The sequence below is a fragment of the Sminthopsis crassicaudata genome, chromosome 4, assembly GCF_048593235.1.
Source record: "Sminthopsis crassicaudata isolate SCR6 chromosome 4, ASM4859323v1, whole genome shotgun sequence".
NCBI lineage: Eukaryota > Metazoa > Chordata > Mammalia > Dasyuromorphia > Dasyuridae > Sminthopsis > Sminthopsis crassicaudata.
Genome location: NC_133620.1, coordinates 92,746,915 through 92,769,756, shown reverse-complemented (window position 1 = coordinate 92,769,756; position 22,842 = coordinate 92,746,915). Strand labels below are relative to the sequence as shown.

The following is a 22,842-nucleotide window of genomic DNA, read 5'->3' as shown; positions in this document are numbered from 1 at the left end:
AGCAGGATGATTTCAGCGAGGTCTGGAGAGACTTACATGAAATGATGCTAAGTGAAATGACCAGAACCAAGAGATCATTATACACGGCCACAAAAAGACTATACGATGATCAATTCTGATGGACATGGCTCTCTTCAACAAAGAGATGATTCAAACCAGTTCCAATTGTTCAGTGATAAAAAGGGCTATCTACAACCACAGAGAGGATGGTGGGAAATGAGTGTGGACCACAACATAACATTTTCACTCTTTCTGTTGTTGTTTGCTTGCATTTTGTTTTCTTTCTCAGTTTTTCTTCCTTCTTGATCCAATTTTTCTTGTACAGCAAAATAACTGTATAAATATGTATACATATATTGGATTTAACGTATTTAACATGTATTGGACTATCTGCCATCTAAGGGAGGGGGTGGGAAGGAAGGAAAAAATATGGAACAGAAGATTTTGCAAGGGTCAGTGTTGAAAAAATACCCATGCATATGTTTTGTAAATAAAAAGTTTTAACAAAATTTAAAAAAAAGAAGAAGAAGAAGTAAAATGAGTGTGACATGATCCATGGCTGATGAATCCCTGGACCGGCAGCCATGAAGACTTTAGTTATGATCTTACTAAACTTTGACACTACCTGGGTGGCTCAGGCCAAGTCATTTAATCTAGACCTCAGTCTCTATAATCTGTGAAACGAGGATAATAATATAATAGTATCTACAAGGATTTTTGTGAAGTTAAAATAATATAATCTTTGAAATCATTTTCCAAGGCATCAAACAACATATTTAATATGGGCTTTCTTTTTCATATTAATATTATGAATCAAAAAAAAAATGAAAAATATTGGAGGGGGTGCGGGGAAACTGGGACACTGATGCATTGTTGGTGGAGTTGTAAACAGATTCAACCATTCTGGAGAGCAATTTGGAACTATACTCAAAAAGTGTAGTTCAAGTCTAGCTTTTCATATAAAGTTTTTCCTAACTATTCAAAACCACAATCATCTTTCTTTTTGAATACCATGCAGTTTTCTACTTTATTTTAATGGTTATTTTGAAATGGCTTGTTTAACTCCACTGCAAATGATTTAAGGGCAGAAACTACCTATTCATTTTGGGAAGAGGGAAGGTGATAGCAGTGGGGGTGGATTATTATGTATCCCTAGTACATAATATTGATAGATATACAATAGAAATTCAATATGCATTTGTTTATTGATAAATTTGTAAGATTAAAAATTTTTCCCCAATTTAGCTTGGAAGAAGTTGTACTTTGCCCCATTTCCAAAGATTTCAAATGATCTCACAGACTGCTCTAGGCTCTTGTCTCAGGAATATTAAAGTTCAGAAAAACCTGAGGATAGTATGTAATGTGGTTATCAACAAAAAAAGTTTAATTTCCCATATTACTACATAAAAGACAAGAACACTTGTTGAGCTAAACTGTCAAAGTTGGGTTGAAAAGGATGAAACAAAAAAGATGAAGAGGTGGCGGTTAGAGGAGGGTTCAGGAAATTGAAAGTTAAAATATACAAGGAGAAAGGAAAATAGCCTTTGATTTATTAAGTCACTTAACCCCAAAGTATCTGGTCAGAGCCAAGATGGTGGAGACAACACACATTCTCTCTCTGACCTTCTTTACTATCCTCACAATAATTACAAAATCCAGCCTCTGGATTAGCTCTGGATGGGCAGAATTCACAAATATTGGGAGTACAACAAATTATCAGCAAAAGATCATTTCAAAGATCGCCAAAAAAAAAAAAAAAAAGGTCTGTCTCGATAGGAAATGAAAGGGAGGCAGCCAGTCCAAGCAACTGAGCACAAAGGCTGGGGCAGAGAGCTTAGTGTCCCGGCAGAGAATTTACAAGAGGAAACAGACCAGAAAAGATCTGTTTCAATCAGAAACAGGAGAGAGGCAGCGAAGCACAAACAGCTGACATAAATGCCACCACAAACAGATGCCTGGGGGCAGAGCAGTATCAGTGTGGCCCTATGACTTCCGTGAGGCATAGAGTTTGCAGGAGGAAGTGGATCAGAGAAGGTCTGCTTCAATCAGAAGAAGGAGAGAAATAGCGAGGCCTCATTGCTAACCACAAACACCAGTGCAGACAGCTCAGAGTCTGGGAGCAGTACAGTCTCAGGGTGCCTGAGCAGACCCTGACCACAAACACTAGGGCAGACAACACACAGCCCTGGGGCATTGCCAAGGACTCCATGTGGCAGAGTCAGCAACGGGAGTGAATCAATACTGACCCAGAGCAGCTGCAAAACCTCTCCTGCTCTAAAGGCAGACCCTAACTTAACTTTAAAAAAAAAATGAGAAAAAGTAAAGAGGACTCTAACAATTGACAGCTTTTATGGTAAAAGAAGAACAGATTTCAAAACTTGAGGAGACTAAAGGCAGATTATCTCCAAATGAAGCTCCAAAAGGTGTAATAACCTGATCCCCATCACACAAGGATCTCTTAGAAGAACTTAGAAAAGATCTTAAAAGAGAGCTAGAAGAAAAATGGGGAAAGGAAATAAAAGCCTTGCTTTCTTTCAGACTCTCTTGAGTCTGGAAAAGGCAACACAAAATAGACATAGTGATATGGAAAAAGCATAACTCATTAAAAGAAAGATTTGATAAACTGGAACAAGGAAGCTCTCAGAAAAACAGAATTTGTGAAACAGAAAAAGAAAATAATGCCTTAAAAACAAAATTTGTGAAATGGAAAAAGAAAATAATGCCTTAAAAAACAAAATCTGTGAAATGGAAAAAAATTCCATAGAACAAAATAACTCATTCAAAAATTCAATTGGACAAATACAAAAAGAAGTTAAAAAAAAAGTAAATGAAGCAAATAACACACTAAAATTCAGAATTGAACAAATGGAAATGAATGACTCAATAGGCAACAAGAATCAGTCAGCCAAAACCAAAAAAATGAAAAAATGGGGGGAAAAAAAGTGTAAAATACCTAATGGGGAAAACAGTCAACCTGGAAAATAGATCTAGAAAAGACAATATAAGGATTATTGGATTCCCTGAAATACATGCTGAAAAAAAGAGCCTAGACACTATTTTTCAGGAAATCATCAAAGAGAACTGTTAAGATGTCTTAGAAACAGAAGGTAAAATAGACATTGAAAGAATTCATTGATCACCTAAAGAAAGAAATCCCAAAATGAAAACTCCCAAGAAATATTATGGCTCCAGAATTATCAGACCAAGGAAAAAATACTACAAGCATCCAGAAAAAAAAAAGGAAAAAAAAAAAAAAAAAACAATTCAAATACTGAGGAACTACACACAGTAAGGGATCACTCAGGATCTAGCAGCTTCCACATCAAACGATCGAAGGGCCTGGAATCTGATATTCTGAAAGGCAAAGGAACTTGGTCTGCAGCCAAGAATAAACTACCCTGCTAAACTGAGAATTTTCTTCCAGGGAAAAAAATGGACATCCTATGAAAACAGTGAATTCCATATATTTCTGATGAAAAAAAAAAAAAAACAATGCTAAAAAAAAGTTTGACCTCCAAATATAGGACTCAAGAGAAGCATAAAAAGGTAGAAAGAACTCTTGAGAACTGTATTTCTGTTATAGGTATACATAAAAGAGTACATATATAATTTGGTTTACTGTTATAATATAAAAAAGGATCTAGAGGTGAAAAGGAAATTGTACCCAAAATAAGGGAAAAGTGGAGGTAAAAAGAGGGAAACTACATCTCACAAAGAGGCAAAGGAAACCTATTATGTCTAAGGGAAAGAAGGGAGGGGGATGATCATAGTGTGAATCTTACTCTCATCAGTACAATCCAACAATCTGAGGGATAGTGAACTGGCTCCCTATTTAAAAAGTTTGAGGACCACTGGCCTAAAGACTAAGGACTTTTGCTTATCCTGACTCTAGCTGATTCTGAGGCCTCCAGCGAGCTAGCCCAAAACTTTACACCTAAACTAATCTATTTATTTAGTACTATATCAGTCAGACTCCCAAGAAACTATTTTAATGACCTAGAAAAAATAACACAAAATTCACATGGAAAAAGAAAAGGTCAAGAATTTCAAGGGAACTAATTAAAAAAAAAAAATCAAATGAAAGTGGCCTAGCTGTACCTAATCTAAAACTATATTATAAAATCAGTAGTTACCAAATTATTGGCTAAGAAATAGACTAGTTGATCAGTAGAATAGGTAGCGTTCACAGGACAAAATAGTCAATAACTATAACAATCTAATGTATGACAAATCCAAAGACCCCAGCTTTTAGGATAAGAATTCACTGTTTGACAAAAACTGCTGGGAAAATTGGAAATGAGTATGGCAGAAACTAGGCATGGACCCACACTTAACACTGTATACCAAGATAAAATTAAAATGGGTTCATGATCTAGGCATAAGGAATGATATTATACATAAATTAGAAGAACATAATAGGATAGTTTACCTCTCAGACCTGTGGAAGAGGAAGGAATTTGTGACCAAAGAAGAACTAGAAAACATTATTGATAACAAAATAGAAAATTCTGATTGTATCAAGTTAAAAAGCTTTTGTACAAAACAAAACTAATGCAGACAAAATTAGAAGGGAAGCAATAAACTGGGAAAATATCTTTACAGTTAAAAGGAATTTGGTAGGACTCCTTCAATCCCTATTTTTTCAAATAGTTTACATAGCACTGGAGTTAGTTGTTCTTTAAATGTTTGGTAGAATTCACATGTAAATCCATCTGGTCCTGGGGACTTTTTCTTAGGAAGTTGGTTAATAGCTTGGTCTATTTCTTTTTCTGAGATGAAAAGAGGGGAAAACTTAAACATACATGTTTTCGCAAGGGTCAATGTTGAAAAATTGCCCATGCATATGTTTTATTAATAAAAAGCTATAATAAAAAAGGCACTTAGCCCCTAAGAACTATAAGTGTTGAAATAAGTGGCAGATATGACTGCTAAACTACACTTGGTGATCATTAAAATATCACGAATCTGTTAGAATCATTTAAATTGATGCAGAATAGATTAAGCTGAAATAGGAAAACAATATAAACAAAGACTCTAACAATATTAAAAATGAAAACAACCATTAAAAAACACAACTAAACTCTGTGTAATTATAATAATAAAGCTTGGAAACAAAGAAGAGACAAGAAAAATGAATTTTACTTTCCTGTCTTTATTTTAAATAAAATTCTTTATCTTTAGTATTTTTTTTTTAATTTTGAGTTCTGAATTCTTCCCCACCCCTCTTCCAACCACTGAGAGGGCAAGAAATAGAATATAAATTATATATATATATGAAATCATGGGAAAGATATTTTCATATTAGCCACATCTAAAAATAAAGCAAGAAAAAACAAAGAATTTGAGAAGATCATACTTCAAATCACATTATTTTTCAGTTCTATCATTGGAGATGAACAGCATTTTTCTTCATGAGTACTTTGAAATTGTCTTAAAATTATTGAATTGATCAGAGAAACTTAATCTTTCATAGTTAATCATTATTACAATAATGCTGTTATTATGTAATGATCTTTTGGTTCTGTTCATTTCACCTTGTATCAGTTCACATAGGTATTCCCATATTCCTGTAAAATTATTCCCAGTTATTTTCATCTAGCACAAAAGCATTCCATCATAATCACATATCACAAATTGTGTAACCACTCTCCAGTTGGGCGTCCCCCCTCAATTTCTAATTTTTTGTTACCAAAAAAAAAAAATTACTATAAATATTTTTGGTAGATACAAATTTTTTTTTTCCATTTTCTTTGACCTCTGACTCCCCCTTTTTTTTCTTTTTTTGTAGAAGGGAAATTTTTGTGTGTGTGTGTGTGTATGTGTATGTGAGAGAGAGAGAGAGAGAGAGAGAGAGAGAGAGAGAGAGAGAGAGAGAGAGAGAGAGAGAGAGTGAGAGAGAGAGAGAGAGAGAGAGAGAGAGAGAGAAACACTATGTACTGTCAATGATATACTGGTTAGTTTTAATGAACTTTTTTCTCCTCTTTAAAAATTCTTTACAAGCTATGGTTTGGTGGATAGGAAAATGCATTCAGAAATTAAGGAAATGTATAAACAAAAGCTGTGTAAGTCACTTAAGTTACTTAATCTGTCTGTACCCCAATTTTTTCATCTGGAAAAGAAGAGGTTGAACTCAGTAACTTCTAGCGTGATTTCCAGTTCTGATTTTATGATTCTTGACCATAGTCTAAAGAACTTTAGTCAATGTAAAATGTCACCATAACAAACCAAAAAGCCCAGAAATTGCTTTACTCAAAAATTATATAATCTAAGCAGAAAACCATTATAGGCAAGGGTAACATTGGTATCAAGTACATACTTATTGGCAAAATAATGGAAAATAATGGCGAAAGATAGGAAGCCTCACAAAGAAACCAAAGCAAATAAGGAGAAAACTAATCTATGCTGGGCTTAGATTTAAATCCATTTAAGCATATATGATCCCCAGAGCATTTTAAGATGAAACATGGAGGAAGATACTCAGTCAATAACCATTCTTTAAAAGGCACTTGCAATTTAATAGTAAGTTCTGTGCATTCAAAAAAACCCAACCATTTAAACATATAAAATTAGAAGATATGATAACAGATCTATCAAAATTTTCTAACTGCTCTGCTTTCACAACCTGAATATCAAAACAAGCACATTGAGATCCAGAGGCCTCATTATTCAATGTACTATGTGAAACCTTAAAAAAAAAAAAAAAAAAAAAAAAAAAAAAGTTAGGAAAGTATAGCAAAAAGAAAAAAAAAACAGTAAATGGATTTAAGTATATAGAAATCTGTATTGCAATATCAATACCAATAGAAAAAGCAAATATCTCTTGAAATATCCTTGTATTTCAAAATGGGGATATATTCCAAAAGAAGAGATTTCAGTACTACTATCCCAAGAAAACATCAGCAATTTTACATATTTTATTGTTTTCCTTACTTTTATTAAATATTCATGAATAATAATTAATCTGCATAATGTTAATACTTTAAGTTTTGTAAAGTGTTTTCTAAATATTATCTGATTTTATCTTCATAACAACACTAGGAGGTAGGTGTTATCATTACTCCCATTTTACAGATGAGGAGCCTGAATAAATCAAGGAAAAGTGATTTGCCCAGTATCAAGTAAGTAGGATATGAACTCAGGTTTTCCTGACACCATGTATAATAGCACTTTATCTACCATAGCCCCTACTTCCCCATAGCCCCTATTTCTGCTATAGAAATATTAAGGCTTTCACAATTTATTTTCTGCATTTTATGATAGGTTTACAACTACACAATTGACTATAAATTAGAAAAAAAAATACTAGGTTCATTGTAGCCACTGACTCAAAATAATATACAGCTATGGAGGCTCTCCTCAAAGATCAAATCATAAAATTCATAAAAATACTATATATCAATGGCAATTTTAGTACTAGTTTCACACAGAAAACTCAAAGTACAGATATCAATGAGTTGTTAAAGAGGGAAACATATTTATGAGAGATAAATTAAACTCACAGAAGATACACAGTCTAAGTCAGGCAACATTCTTATGATGTGACAGACCCTCTGCCAAGTACAAATCCCAGTCTTCAAGGAGTTCATACTCTAAAGTAATAAACAACTTGTAATAAAAATACACATATGTACATATATACAAGATACCTACAATATAAATGAAAGATAATTTTAGAGAAAAGGAACTAATATCTAGATGAACTGGGAAAGACCTCCTGAAAAAGGCAGAATTTACAGTCTTGAAGAAGGCTAGGAAGTAGAGGTAAAAGGAAGAATATTAGAGGCATGGCAAGAGCCAGTGCAAACACACTGAATATCCTCTGTGAAGAACATCAAGTAGACTAATGTCATTGGATCATTGGCTATATGTAAGGCTAGAAAGGTAGGAAGGGTTCATATTGGGAGGGTTTTAAATGCCTAAAAAGGATTTTATATTTTATCTTAGAGGCAAAAGACAGCCACTTTACTGAGTTTTTTGAATAGGGAAATGATACAGTTAATATACTATGCAGTATGAATATCACTTTAGCAACTCAACAGAGAATGGCCCAGATATGTGAGAGATCTAAGAGAGAGAAATCAACAAGAATATTCTTGCAATAGTTCAGGCAAGAACCCATATTTTAAGGTAGTAGATAATAGAAGAAGATAAAAGAAAGTAAGAAATGTTGTGAAGGTAGAAATGTTATGATTTGGCAATGGATTGGGAATGTGGATTGAGGCAAAGTCAGACAAAGAACAAGGTTGAGATTTGAGGTCAAGAATCAGCAAAATACAGCTTATGACCAACATGATCTGCTGCCTCCTTCCACAGGATTTGCAAGCTAAGGATAGCCTCTGCCTGCTTTTATATGACCTGCAAGTTAAGAATAGTTTATACATTTAATTATGCATATTTAAAAATGTACAAACAATCCTCAGATTGCAGACTATACACACACACACACACACACACACACACACACACACACACACACACACACACCTCCCCCCTCCCCCCCAAAAAAAGATTTGACCTAAAAGACATGGTTTGCTTTTTTAGAGTCAAATCATATTCAGCTCTGCCCCCAGTCTATCTTCTGAGCTACCCAATTACTAATGTCAATCTTAAACATATGTTATATATTTCCATATAAGAAACATAAATAATTTGTCCTTGTTAAGTCCCTTGAAATTAATCTTTGATGTTGGCTCTTATATGCTGAATTTTCTATTAAGTCCAAGTTTGGTTGAGACAATGTCCTGAAAATCTACAAGTTAGTTAAATGTCCTTTTTTTCATTCAATATTAGTTTTATTTGATACCATGGTTAGCTGCAGATCCAGTTTTTTCAGATTCATTTTCTCTCTCTCTGTGGGTGTGTATATATATATATATATATTATTCCAGGATCTGATATCTTTTATTATGCTTACTGATAAATCCTATACAATTCTAATTCTAATACTTGAATTTTTTGATTGCTGTTATTGCTGTTTCTTTCAGAATCTCTTTGATGTGGAGGTTTTGAAATTTAACAATAAAATTCCTATGTATTTTCCTTGTAGAATTTCTTTTGAGGTGGTGATCAGTGATTTTTTTCTATTTCTACTTCCCCTTCATATTCTATTACTTCAGAACAATTTTCTTTGATTACTTCTTGTATTATTGGGGTAAAGGTTCTTTTTTTTTTTTATCATAGTCCAATTATTCTTATATTTTTCTCTTCTTGATCTGTTTGTCAGATAACGCTGTTTTTATCAGAATGTGTTTCTTTTCTATTTTTTCATTCTTTATATTTTGTTTTGCTATTTCTTTGTTTTTTATAACTTCACTGGCTTCCCCTTGCCCAAGGCTAATTTTTTAGTCTCATTCATTTGATTTTTGACGTCTTTTTTCAGTTTTATAAATTCTTTCTGGGCAGATAGCCATTTAATGTTACTCTTTGGGGTAAAGGAGACTTTTTATTATTTCACTATCCCTCTCTGAAAATGAACCCTGGTATTCCCCATTCCCATGGTAAGTTTCTATGGTTGAGTTCTTTCTCCTTTGTCTGTTCGCTTTTTTTTTTTTTTTTTTAAATGAGAAATGTCAGTGTAAGCACCACCAGTTGTGAGGTGGGGGGATGGTGCCTCTAGCTTCACTTCAACTGTTTCATCTGACCTGGAACCCCAAACCAAAAGCTCCACTCTTCTGAAAGTAGCCATAGCCAGAACTTTCCCAACCCACTGCTTTTGCACTGGGTAAGCTGGTTCCTTCTAATCGAGGGCAGCATCACAGCAGTACAGCTAGGCCTACTATTGCAAATCACCAGAAGCTATCTCAGGTTCCCCAAGTACAGATCCTTCCCTCCCTCCCATTCTCCAAGATGTCTAGGAAGTAAAAGTTCCTTTGAGTCTGGCAGAGGCTCTCTCAAAACCCATTTAACCCTATGGCTTCCTGCTTGCTGTTTCTGTGGAACTGGCCTAGAGATATTTATCCTTTACAGTAATTACACTTCAGTCCAGGGATCTTTCTTTGGGTGTTCTCCAGCTGTCCCAGGAAGACCTTTGTTCTGCCCCAAGTCATATTTGTTTTTAACTGAAACTTCTCTAAGGAACAATTCTATTTGTGGGAGGAAATCGTTCTGACCTACTCTTCCACCTTCTCAAAATCCTCTGCTGGCCTCAATTCCTTAAAGCAAAGTTAAAAACAGAGGTAACAGATACCATGGAAGATTTGATATAGAATGAAAAGTTGCTATTGGATAGCATATCAATTTCCTTGTTGTAGAGAAATACCAGTTGAGATTATACAATATAACTCTATAGTAGAATGTTCCTTTTTCACTGATATCATAAAATTTCATGAAATCCTAAAATACTACATTGAAATTCTCATAAATGTCAGAGTCAATAATCCACACTTGAAAAACAAATTGGATTTTTAAAAAAATGTTTTTTATCCTTAGATGAGACTGTAATATTCAATTGGTTGAGAAGTCCATAAAATTAGACTTAAATTGTGTGTGTGTGTGTTTTGTACTACATATGACTAATAAATTAAGTCCAGGAATTGAGGAAATGACACTTGAAAAATTGTAAAGTAATATCAATGATTCCATAAAGTTTGTTAAACTAAAACCTATATACTTAACAGCAATTTTTTCCTAGTATTATTATGTGGCCACAAATCAAGGCACAAGGGGATCTCAGAAGAGGGGGATATGTGTCTATTATGTGCCAATGATTTACTATGAAGTGTCTCACTATGTGCTAGATATTGAACCAACTACTTTGCAAATATCGCATTTGAGATGAGATGAGAATAGTTGAAATGGTAACTAAAAAAGGCCATTAACAGAAAGATACACAGTAAATTCAAGTAGGCTGCTATATGTTGCCAATTAAGATTGAAATGGAAGAAACAATGTAAATAGCATATAACAAAAAAAACAAAACAAAACTATAACAATCATATAACGAGGATATGTGCTTGTACTTGTACTTTCTTATTCACATGTAATGATTTTCTATTGACATATAAAAAATGTTCTTACCTGCACCTTTTTTAAAGCCACTGGTACTGCATCCAAGAGACAGGCTGCTCTGTAAACTTCACTGAATTGTCCACGGCCAATTTTCTTTTCTATTCGAAAGTTGGCTAATGTATTATAGCCCATATCAGGTCTTAAGGCCTTCTGAAATTTAAAAAATAAAAAAAAGTGGGAGGAAAATTTTTAAATTTTACAATACATAAAAGGAAAACTCAATGATACAACCTCACATATAATCAAAGTAATATATCCTGGTTCAAAGAATATCTAAAAATTCCATCTACATCTCATATTACAGTGTTCTCTCTCTCTGACAATGTACAGATTACCTAATCCAATATTCTACCAAATATAGGAATTCTCTCTATGAGATTCTTAATAAATTATCAACATCCTACATGAATGTCTCAAGTGACAGAGTTGACTACTGTAGAAAGAAGGCTCTGTTTCATCTTTGAATAGTTCTATTGGAAATTCAAATACCAAAATTCTAATCTCACTGATTCATGAGTTTTCTCCAAATGTGCGGATCATTACCTATCATGCCCACACATCCTATACAACTCTTATCCATATTCTCCAAAAAGTGTGACACAGGTCAACTGAAGATTCTGTGGGCTTTCTTTGTTCGCCTCCCAACACCACTGGGGCACAAGTAGAACAGTTTGCCCACCTGTTATTCTTTGTTATTTTCACATGACTAACCCATCTTTTCCTGAAATAAAGTTCTTTAATAATTTCCTTTATTCCTATTCTTCTTTGAAGCTCCTTTTGTTATGTGTTACAGCTGAGAGCACACAGTGAACCACTCCATTGCCCTTTGAGTGATAACAGAGTTTTTCCTGAGGCAATGGTCTTCTACATCTTGTTTTCATATAGCAACATTAACTAGTAAACCTTCCTGATGAAAAGTTAAGCATCAGTAAAAGAGATTTGTAATTTCTCAAAAAGAACCTATCATTACAACAACCCTGAATGGCAGGCGCTATTATTATCTCTATTTTGCAGGTGAAGAAACAGAAGATAATGGATGTTAGGGGACACAGTTAATAAGTGTCTGAAGCTGGATTTCAATGCAGTTCCTTCTGACTCTGGTCCAGCAGTAGTAACATATCTATCCATTATAGTCTACCTCTCAGACCTGTGGAAGAGGAAGGAATTTATAACCAAAGGAGAACTAGAGATCATTATTGATCACAAAATAGAAGATTTGATTACATCAAATTAAAAAGCTTTTGTACCAACAAAACTAATGCAAACAAGATTAGAAGGAAAGTAACAAATTAGGAAAATATTTTTACAATTAAAGGTTCTGATAAAGGCCTCATTTCCAAAATATATAGAGAATTGACTCTAATTTATAAAAAATCAAACTATTCTCCAATTGATAAATGGTCAAAGAATATGAACAGACAATTTTCAAATGATGAAATTGAAACTATATCCACTCATATGAAAGAGTGTTCCAAATCACTATTGATCAGAGAAATGCAAATTAAGACATCTCTGAGATAACACTACACACCTGTCAGATTGGCTAGAAAGACAGGGAAAGATATTGATGAATGCTGGAGGGGATGTGGGAAAACTGAGACACTGATACATTGTTGGTAGAGTTGTGAAAGAATCCAGCCATTCTGGAGAGCAATTTGGAACCATGCCCCAAAAGTTATCAAACTGTGCATACCCTTTGATCCAGCAGTGCTACTACTGGGCTTATATCCCAAAGAAATACTAAAGAGCAGAAAGGGACCTGTATGTGCCAAAATGTTTGTGGTGGCTCTTTTTGTAGTGGCTAGAAACTGGAAAATGAATGGATGACCATCAATTGGAGAATGCTTGAGTAAATTATGGTATATGAATGTTATGGAATATTATTGCTCTATAAGAAATGACCAGCAGGATGAATACAGAGAGGTTTGGAGAGACTTGCATGAACTGATGCTGAATGAAATGAGAAGAACCAGGATTACTATACACTTCAACAACAATACTGTATGAAGATATATTCTGATTGAAGTGGATATCTTCAACATAAAGAAGATTCAATTCACTTCCAGTTGATCAATGATGGACAGAAACAGCTATACCCTGAGAAGGAACACTGGGAATTGAATGTAAAATATTAACACTACTGTCTTTGTACCCAAGTTACTTATACCTTTGGAATCCACTTTGGAATTTACACACTTATATTGTATCTAGGTTATACTGTAACACATTTAATATGTATGGGATTGCCTGTCATCTAGAGGAGGGAGTAGAGGGAGGGAGGGGAAAATTTGGAAAAATGAAAACAAGGGATAATGTAAAAAAAAATTACTTATGCATATGTACTGTCAAAAAATTATAATTATAAAATTAATTTAAAAAAAAACACAAAAACATATCTATCCATTTTGTCACTCACTAGCCCCAAAGTGGTTCTACACTGTTTTGAGACTGATATAATCTGTCACATCATTATCTAAAAAGAGAAGTATCTGGAGGACCTCACCATTTACAGAGAATATTTTCTTGACCTGGACTCTGCATAGTTCTGCCATCTCTAATAAGTGGCATATATCTGTATTGAGTAGATAGTTCCCTTTTTTTAAGAGACAACTATGCAGAAGAGTGAATAGTGTGCCAGGCCTGGAATCAGGAGGACCAGAATCCAAATCTTGCCTTAGACATTTAGTAGCTGTGTGACCCGAGCAAGTCACTTAATCCTGCCTCAGTTTCCTCTTTCTGCAAAATGAGCTGGAGAAGGATATGACAAAGCATTCCAGTATCTTTGTCAAGAAAATCCAAAACGGGATCACAAAGAGTCAAAATTATTCTAAACAACTGAATGAGCATCTTGTTTTATACCTTACTTGATATTTATCTCATAGTCATTTAACAGAGTTAATTCTATTATTAGATCTTCTAAGGAATCTTGAAACTCTTGATTATGGAAAGGAGACTCTATGCTATAAAAAATCATGTAAGGAAACATTTTGTTTCAATTCAAAAACTTTCCCCTAATCAATAATAATAAAAAAAAAAATCACAATGGGGCTTTATTTTTTCCTACATCTTTCAGCTAATTATGATATAATAAAGATGTGGTATGCTACAGAATCATCTTTACAGAAGCCTTCTTGTACCTTCTAAAACTTTTATATACTTGGTCTACAGTGGCTGGTTTTCCTGTCTTGTTCCTCTCTAGTTACCTTTACATCTCCCTATATTCATCTTAGAAATTGTGATGTCAAAGTTCAAGTATTGTGCTTCTACCACCTGTGATGAAGAAAAGTTTATAAAGTAGTTTTTGCAAACATTTTCAATTTTTTCTCTGCAGTCCTCTTTCCATTTTTACTTGTGAATTCTCTTGGAATGACTTTGATTAGTTGGATAACTTCAAATCAATTCAAGCAACATTTATTAAGAGCATACTATGTGCCAAGCATTGTGCTAGGGATTAGGTATACAAAAAGAGTCCAAAGGGTAGTCCTTGCCTTGAAGGGGCTTTCAATCCAATGAAATAACACAACAAATTATACAAAGCAAGCTATATATAAGATTTTTTAAAAAATGATTAATAGAAAGAAGGCACTGGAATTAAAAAGGATTACAAAAGGTTTTCTGTAGGAGATATGATTTTAGTTGGGAATTATAAGAAGCCAGGGAGGTCAGTATGGAGAAGGGGAGAATTCTAGGCACTAGAGAAAATGCCTGAGCTGAGACAGAATATCTTGTTCATGGAATAGCCAGGAGGCTAGCATCACCAAACCAAAAAGTAACTTTTGGTAAGATGTAAGCACCAGGCCTATACTCAGGAAGATCTAAGTTCAACTCTAGCATCAGATATTAGCTATGTGACTCTAGATAAGTTACTTATCCCCTATTTGCCTCAATTCCTTATGTGTAAAACAAAAACAGTGACACACTGGAAAAAGGAATGGCAAACCATTCCAGAATTTTTTTTTTATTTTAAATAAGTTGTTAAAATAATCCAGTCTTAAATCATTTTAAGTGTATATCAAATCTTTTTTCTCTCATATTCTTTTTTTCTTGTTTTGCACAAATTCTGATCTGCTATGATAATCTGACTATGTACCAGTATCTTATGCATGGATCTCATGTCAATAAGCTAAAATGCAATCAATTTTTTGTTCTTGAAATTATTGCTTGGCACTTGTCATATCTAATGCTTACCAATTTTGGGGGGAGGAGGAGGGGAGAAGGCATTTATGCTATAAAACCATATGTCTTAGGTTTTTCCAATTTCCTTTTTCCCATCGTTACTTTTATCATCAAGTATCAAACAATACATGTTAATGTTATTTGGAAAGTATTATCAAGTTCTTCACAAACATTCTCTACTACCTTCATGCTCATCCACCAAAATTAGTGCATAACTGCAATTATTTTCATGTTAATTTTTTGCAAATGCTTATCATTAGCTATGTAATGTGTGTGCGATTCTTCTTTATATTTTACTGAAATCTGATTCCTTATAAAGTCTAATCAGTACAACACATCATTCCAATTCCTCTTCAAGTGGAATATCCCTCTAATTTTCTCTTTAACAGAATAAATACACCCCACCCTGCTTTTTTCCCCTCAACCACTCTATATATTATCTGATTTCCAAACCTTTAATTATCCTAATCACACTCCTCTGAATATCATCAAGTTTTTCAGGGTCTTTCCTAAAATGTCATACGGAGAACTAAACCAAATATAAAAGACGTGATCTGATTAGTGCATACACTATTTGGACTTTTCCTGCTTTAATGTGGATATTAACACCCCACTAATGGTATACCTTATGGCATTTATTACTTAAGTTTTCAGTCAACTGAAATTCCTAGGTCTTTTATCATATTCTAACAAATTTGGAGAAGGATAAGAGTTTACATTTATCCTCATTAAATTGTTTCTTTTTAATTTTCGATCTTTTGTACCCAATTTAAGGAAATATTCAAGAGGAGAAGGAAGATTTCAAAGCCAATACAAATATCAAGAATATAAGACAAAGGTAATTATTATTTATTATCTATTTTTTTCCTTTCAAAGATCAAAGTTTGGAGAAAACTATAAATCTTTTCTTGAAAATTGATATAAATATAAAAACAAAACTGAAAAATGTAACTAGATATCTAATTCAAATATCCCTGAATATTAATTCAAATCTATGTCAACAAAATCAGGTTACCATTAATGGTGGCTTAAACTGTTTAATCTCAAAGCCAGTATTTTATTGCATCTTATACATTGCTATTGTTTAGTCATTTAATTTTGTCCCACTCTTTGAAAGCTTGTAGACCACAGGATGTCAACACTGTCCATAGGGTTTTCTTGGCAAAGATACTAAGGTGATTTGCTGTTTTCTTCTATATGGACTGAGGCTACATGATTCACCCAGAGTTATACAGCAAGTAAGTGTTCGAGGCTGAATTTCATCTCAGGTCTTTTTGATCCCAAACCTATCGTCACTGAACCACTATTAAGTATATAGCAGCTACTTAATATTTGTTGAATTTAACTGTTGTCATAAGAAAAGGGATATGTTACATAATTTCATTTGACACCAGGTATATAAAAATCTGATGCCTTCTAACTATTATCGAAACACTTAATCATACTCTTAATTTTCACAGAGTTAAGGAATAGCTCTAAGGAACTCCCTCTGCTAAGATAGATTACTGCCTTCTTTGTAACTTTCAGTCTTTTAAGAGTTACCTAGGCTACTGAGCAGCAGTTAACTGATTTGTAGTGGTTCACAGACTATATATGTAAGAGGCAGGATTTGAACACAAGTCTTACTGAATCAGAGGCTAGCTCTCTACCTATTATTTCCCTATACTGCCTTATGAAATTTTCAAAAAGATTTTATCTTATTGTCACACTATATAACTTGGTAGAAAATAATGCTAATACAAAATATGATTAGCATAAAACCGATGTATTACAAATGTCTTTTGTTTAAAATGGATTTACAGACATTAAGATAGATTGCTAAGGAATTCCACAACAAACCAGAATATATTTGAGAAGAGGAATCCATAAAAAACATTTCAGATACAATATTTACTACATGTGTTTTCATAACAATTACACTTCTTTTTAAAAAGTTTACAATAAATGATTAAATAAAGAAAATTAAGTATTGTAAATTTGGTAGACTGGGTCCATAGCTTCAGAGATCATATTTTACTCAGCAAGATAAACACATAAGCAATCCTTTCACATATCAAGTACTCAGACTTAAAGCCATTCTTTTAATTGTGACTTGACAATCTAAAAAATAAAATACAAATAATCTATATATTACAAGTTCCATATATTTTCAATATGAATTGGGAATTATCTTCTGTCTGCGCAATAACTTGACAAATATTAGCGTGAACTACTAAAACAGTGTGACAACCACATGCTGAGAGCAAAGTCTCACTAATGTGTTTTGGCATTCAGGTTTGTAATCACACATTTACATATGCAATGACCTACATTTGCATGTCAGATCACACACTGTCTTGGTTTATTAAGACTGGGCACCTCCCTGTGTTTGGCGGCCAAAGTGGCCAGAGAGGGCCAGAAGGCGGTATTTTTTGGCAGTTGAGGGATGAACTGCCACCAAGGATTAGGTTGATATGGCCTGAGCATTAGACACTTCATTAGACATAATCTGTTTAACAGTGGGCAGTGTATGTAAACTTCACAGCCCATTTGCAGCACCTTTCCCCCCCCATAGCCTTTCTTCAAGGGGCAGTGTGGATGAGTGACAGCTTGTCTCATCTGCTCCCTTGTTCTGTCACACAATTTAGATGTGGAAAGATGACATGAGAAGTAACATAGCTGCACATATCCAACTACTACAGGGCCTATCTACCATACTGTTTAAAAAAAAAAAGATAAGAAAAAAGAATGACTGGTATAGATAGGGTGAGGGTCTTCTTTGATTTGAAATCATCAAAAACAGATAACATTTTAATGATTGCATTAAGCTTAAAGCTGATAAAGATAAATTAGATCCCTAATCAATTTAGAAAGAAACCACAAGAGTAATTTTCTATCTATAAATAATTTCAAGTTTCACATGTTTTTAAGTTTTTCACAAGCAACATTTTACTTTAAATTCAAACTTAAAAGGTATAAAATATAAACCAAATAATATCACTAAATTTGAATTCTTCCTCTTGCAGTGTGACTTATATCTAGCCTATCCTCTTAAATAATAAGATGTATTAGGAAATTTGTTCTTTTAGTAAAATAAATATTTTTTCTTAGTTTGGATTTGCATTTACTTTTGCTTTTATACCTGAAGATTACCTGACGTAAGAGATAACAGGCTAGGCATGACCTGTGTGAGTTCTACTTTTGACTAGCTATGTGACCACAGGCCAGTCACTTAATATCTCTGAGCCTCAGCTTCCTCAACTATAAGATGAAGATAATACTACATGAAGAAGATACTCTACAGGATTGTTGTGAAATAACATGAAATAACATGAATGTGTTTTGCAAAATTTAAAGGAAAATAGGAGGGATATGAGCTTCCCAATGGTGAAGCTTCTCTTTTAGCTGGGAATGAAGATCCATGGCTTTCTACTTTACATCTTGGAGGTCACTTAGACAATGAGGTCTACAAACCAGGAAATAAGTTTGATAAAAATGGTCTTTAATAGCAATATCAGCACCATCATATAATATAGGAGAATATTGCTCACAAGATAAAACTTAGTTCTATATATAGTCCCAAAATGACCTTTAAAGTGATGGTTTTCTGCTTCCAAGGACACATCATCTTGATCGCCTCAGTGCAGACATGTCATTGGCTTGGTCTTATCCCAACTCAGAAATTCTGTCCTTAAACAATCTTCCAGCTTTAGCCTCCCCTAGTGAAAGAATCCATTTCTGATCACCAACTTTATACATACTCTCTGGGATTCATTGTCTTTCCTTACAGTATCAATAGCCAGGCCAGTCACTACTACATTGTATTTCACAGAAGCATAAAGAAGGTCAGCATTGACAGGTAGTATTTGCTGGCATAATTTTCCAGATTTTCTTCCAGTCAGTTGCCAATATATATTGAATACCCCAAGAATGCAGGACACTGTCAAATTGTAGGGAGAAAAAAAAAGGTAATTTTTTTTTTTCCCATTTCATTATGATTAGCTACATAGGAAGCTATGTAATTAGTCTATTACACCGAAAAGAAAGTTCTACTTCTGTACATTTATTTCTGAAAGAAATACTGGCAAATGGCAGAAAGGAAAACATAATATTCTAAATATTTACAAAGTAAGGTTTTAAGTTCTGCTAATAAATTCCAACCTACTAATTGTAAGTCATTACCACAGGATGTTGAAGATGCTCTTTCAGAAATCCAACATGACACAAAAACAAATCTCTCAATATTGTCCCAACCAGGTCAATTCCTGATATATAGCAAGCTAGGGATTGCCTTTTTAGTGTTTAACTTCACTGTCCAGTTTTGTTTTGTTTTTTAAACTGGGCTTTAAAAAAAAATATTTTAAAAAAAGAAAATGGGCTTTTTTAAAAAATGTCATGACTAAAAAATGGAAAAATAATTATAAAAGCTAAATAAATTAAGCTGTTTATTTGAAGAAGGTGCTGGTTAACTATAAAAACAACAATAATTTCTTAAAAGTGATAAATATTGTAAAACTCTTGTTCTAATCCAACTTGGCTGGAACAGAGTGAGTGAAAGAGAAGACAGTGAGATACCACTGGAAAGGGAGGACAAAACCAGACTGCAGAAAATCTAAAACTTCAAGTTCAGAAGATTATATCTGATCCTACAGATTCTGAAGGTTTGGAGAAAACCACTAATGTGTTCAGAGCAGTGTATTAGGAAAATGATTTGTGCAGTTCAATAGACAGATTGGAGTAGGAGAAAAGATGGAAGAAGGGAGACTCAGCAGGAGGTTTTTCAAGTTGTCCAAATGAGGTAAATGAAGACTTTAACTAAGGTAATGGCTATGTAATAAAAGGAAAGAGATGGATTTAAAGGAAGGATAGAAGCATAATCAATAATCAAATGTCAGAGAGGGAAAAGCTGAGTTCAAGGTTATAAACCAAGGTTTTAAAGGTTTTCTAATATTCCTAATGTAACCACCATCCCCTCCCACCCCAAGTCATCAAGATTATAAATCTAGGTGACTAGAAAGGATAGTTCCCTGATTCTCAAGGTAACATCTCTTGCCTCTATGTATATTTTCAAACTTATTCACATTACCTATGAAAAAAAAAAAGCTTTAATAAATATGACAAAGATTTTTTTAATTTAATTTTTATTTTATTTTATAATTATAACTTTTTTTTTGACAGTACATATGCATGGGTAATTTTTTACAACATTATCCCTTGCACTTACTTCTGTTCAGATTTTTTTCCCTTCCTCCCCCAGCCCCCTCCCCCAGATGGCAGGCAGTCTTATACATGTTAAATATATTACAATATATTCTAGATACAATATGTGTGTGTAGAACCGAATTTCTTGTTGCACAGGAAGAATTGGATTCAGAAGGTAAAAATAACAGTTTACACTCATTTCCCAGTGTTCTTTTTCTGGATGTAGCTGATTTTGTCCATCATTAATCAATTGGAATTAGATTAGCTCTTCTCTATGTTGAAGATATCCACTTCCATCAGAATACATCCTCGTACAGTATCATTGTTGTATAATGATCTTCTGGTTCTGCTCGTTTCACTTAGCATCAGTTGATGTAAGTCTCTCCAAGCCTCTCTGTATTTCTCCTGTTGGTCATTTCTTACAGAACAATAATATTCCATAACATTCATATACCATAATTTACCCAACCATTCTCCAATTGATGGACATCCATTCATCTTCCAGCTTCTAGCCACTATGAAAAGGGCTGCCACAAACATTTTGGCACATACAGGTCCCTTTCCCTTCTTTAGTATTTCCTTGGGATATAAGCCCAGTAGTAGCACTGCTGGGTCAAAGGGTATGCACATTTTGATAACTTTTTGGGCATAATTCCAGATTGCTCTCCAGAATGGTTGGATTCTTTCACAACTCCACCAACAATGCATCAGTGTCCCAGTTTTCCCACAACCCCTCCAACATTCATCGTTATTTGTTCCTGTCATCTTAGCCAATCTGACAGGTGTGTAATGATATCTCAGAGTTGTCTTAATTTGCATTTCTCTGATCAATAGTGATTTGGAACACTCTTTCATATGAGTGGAAATAGTTTTAATTTCATCATCTGAAAATTGTCTGTTCATATCCTTTGACCATTTATCAATTGGAGAATGGCTTGATTTCTTATAAATTAAAGTCAATTCTCTGTATATTTTGGAGATGAGGCCTTTATCAGAACCTTTAATTGTAAAAATGTTTTCCCAATTTGTTACTTCCCTTCTAATCTTGTTTTCATTAGTTTTGTTTGTGCAGAAACTTTTTAATTTGGTGTAATCAAAATTTTCTATTTTGTGATCAATAATGGTCTCTAGTTCTCCCTTGGACACAAACTCCTTCCTCCTCCACAGGTCCGAGAGGTAAACCATCCCATGTTCCTCCAATTTATTTATGATTTCGTTCTTTATGCCTAAATCTTGGACCCATTTTGATCTAATTTTAGTATGTGGTGTTAAATGTGGGTCCATGCCTAGTTTCTGCCATACTAATTTCCAGTTTTCCCAGCAGTTTTTGTCAAATAGTGAATTCTTATCCCAAAATTTGGGATCTTTGGGTTTGTCAAACACTAGATTGCTATTTTTATTCACTATCTTGCCCTGTGAACCTAACCTATGCCACTGATCAACTAGTCTATTTCTTAGCCAATACCAAATGGTTTTGGTGACTGCTGTTTTATAATACAGTTCTAGATCAGGTAGAGCTAGACCACCTTCACTTAATTTTTTTTTTCATTACTTCCCTTGAAATTCTCGACCTTTTGTTGTTCCATATGAATTCTGTTGTTATTTTTTCTAGGTTATTTAAATAGTTTCTTGGAAGTCTGATTGGTATAGCACTAAATAAATAGATTAGTTTAGGGAGTATTGTCATCTTAATTATATTCACTCGGCCTATCCAAGAGCACTGAATGTCTTTCCAATTATTTAAATCTGACTTTATTTTTGTGGCAAGTGTTTTGTAATTTTGCTCATATAATTCCTGACTCTCCTTTGGTAGATATATTCCCAAATATTTTATACTATTGACCGTTATTTTGAATGGAATTTCTCTTTCTATCTCTTGCTGTTGTATTGTGTTGGTAATGTATAAAACTGCTGAGGATTTATGTGGATTTATTTTGTATCCTGCAACTTTGCTAAAATTCTGAATTGTTTCTAACAGCTTTTTAGCAGAGTCTTTGGGGTTCTCTAAGTATACCATCATGTCATCATGACAAAGATTTTACAGGCTTAAAATGCATCCCTTCTTCATTTCTACATTTCAAAATCTTTATGTACTCCTTCAAGACTCACTTTGGATGCTAACTTCTCTATGAAGTCTTAATTTGATCTCCCTCCATTGCTAGTCCACTTTCTCTCCTACAGTTTCTTAGAGATCTTTGTCTGATCTCCCCCTTTCCCTGCCTCTCTCTCTTTTTAATCTTTTTACCTAGAGGCAGCTAGATAGTACCAGTGGATAAAGCATTAGGCCAGGATTCAGGAAGAATTGAGCTCAAATTTAGCCTCATATATTTATTTGCCTCAGTTTCCTCAACAGTAAAGCACTATCATCACATTGAAAGATTTTAGTGAGGATTAAATGAGATAATACTTGTAAAGTACTTAGCACAGTGCTTGACACATAACAGACATTACTTAAATGTTTATTTCCTTCCTCCAATT

At 33.8% G+C, this 22,842-nt stretch overlaps 1 protein-coding gene across 5 annotated transcripts in view; it reads right to left on the bottom strand.

Moving 5' to 3' along the window:
- The window catches only part of NEK7 (NIMA related kinase 7), a 179,418-nt gene that overhangs the window by 92,953 nt on the left and 63,623 nt on the right, over nt 1–22,842 (bottom strand). For all 5 annotated transcript variants that reach the window (XM_074308693.1, XM_074308689.1, XM_074308692.1 and 2 more), the window contains exon 3: nt 11,017–11,157. In XM_074308693.1, the coding sequence (XP_074164794.1) occupies nt 11,017–11,157 (141 nt within the window). The remainder of the gene's footprint in view (nt 1–11,016; nt 11,158–22,842) is intronic.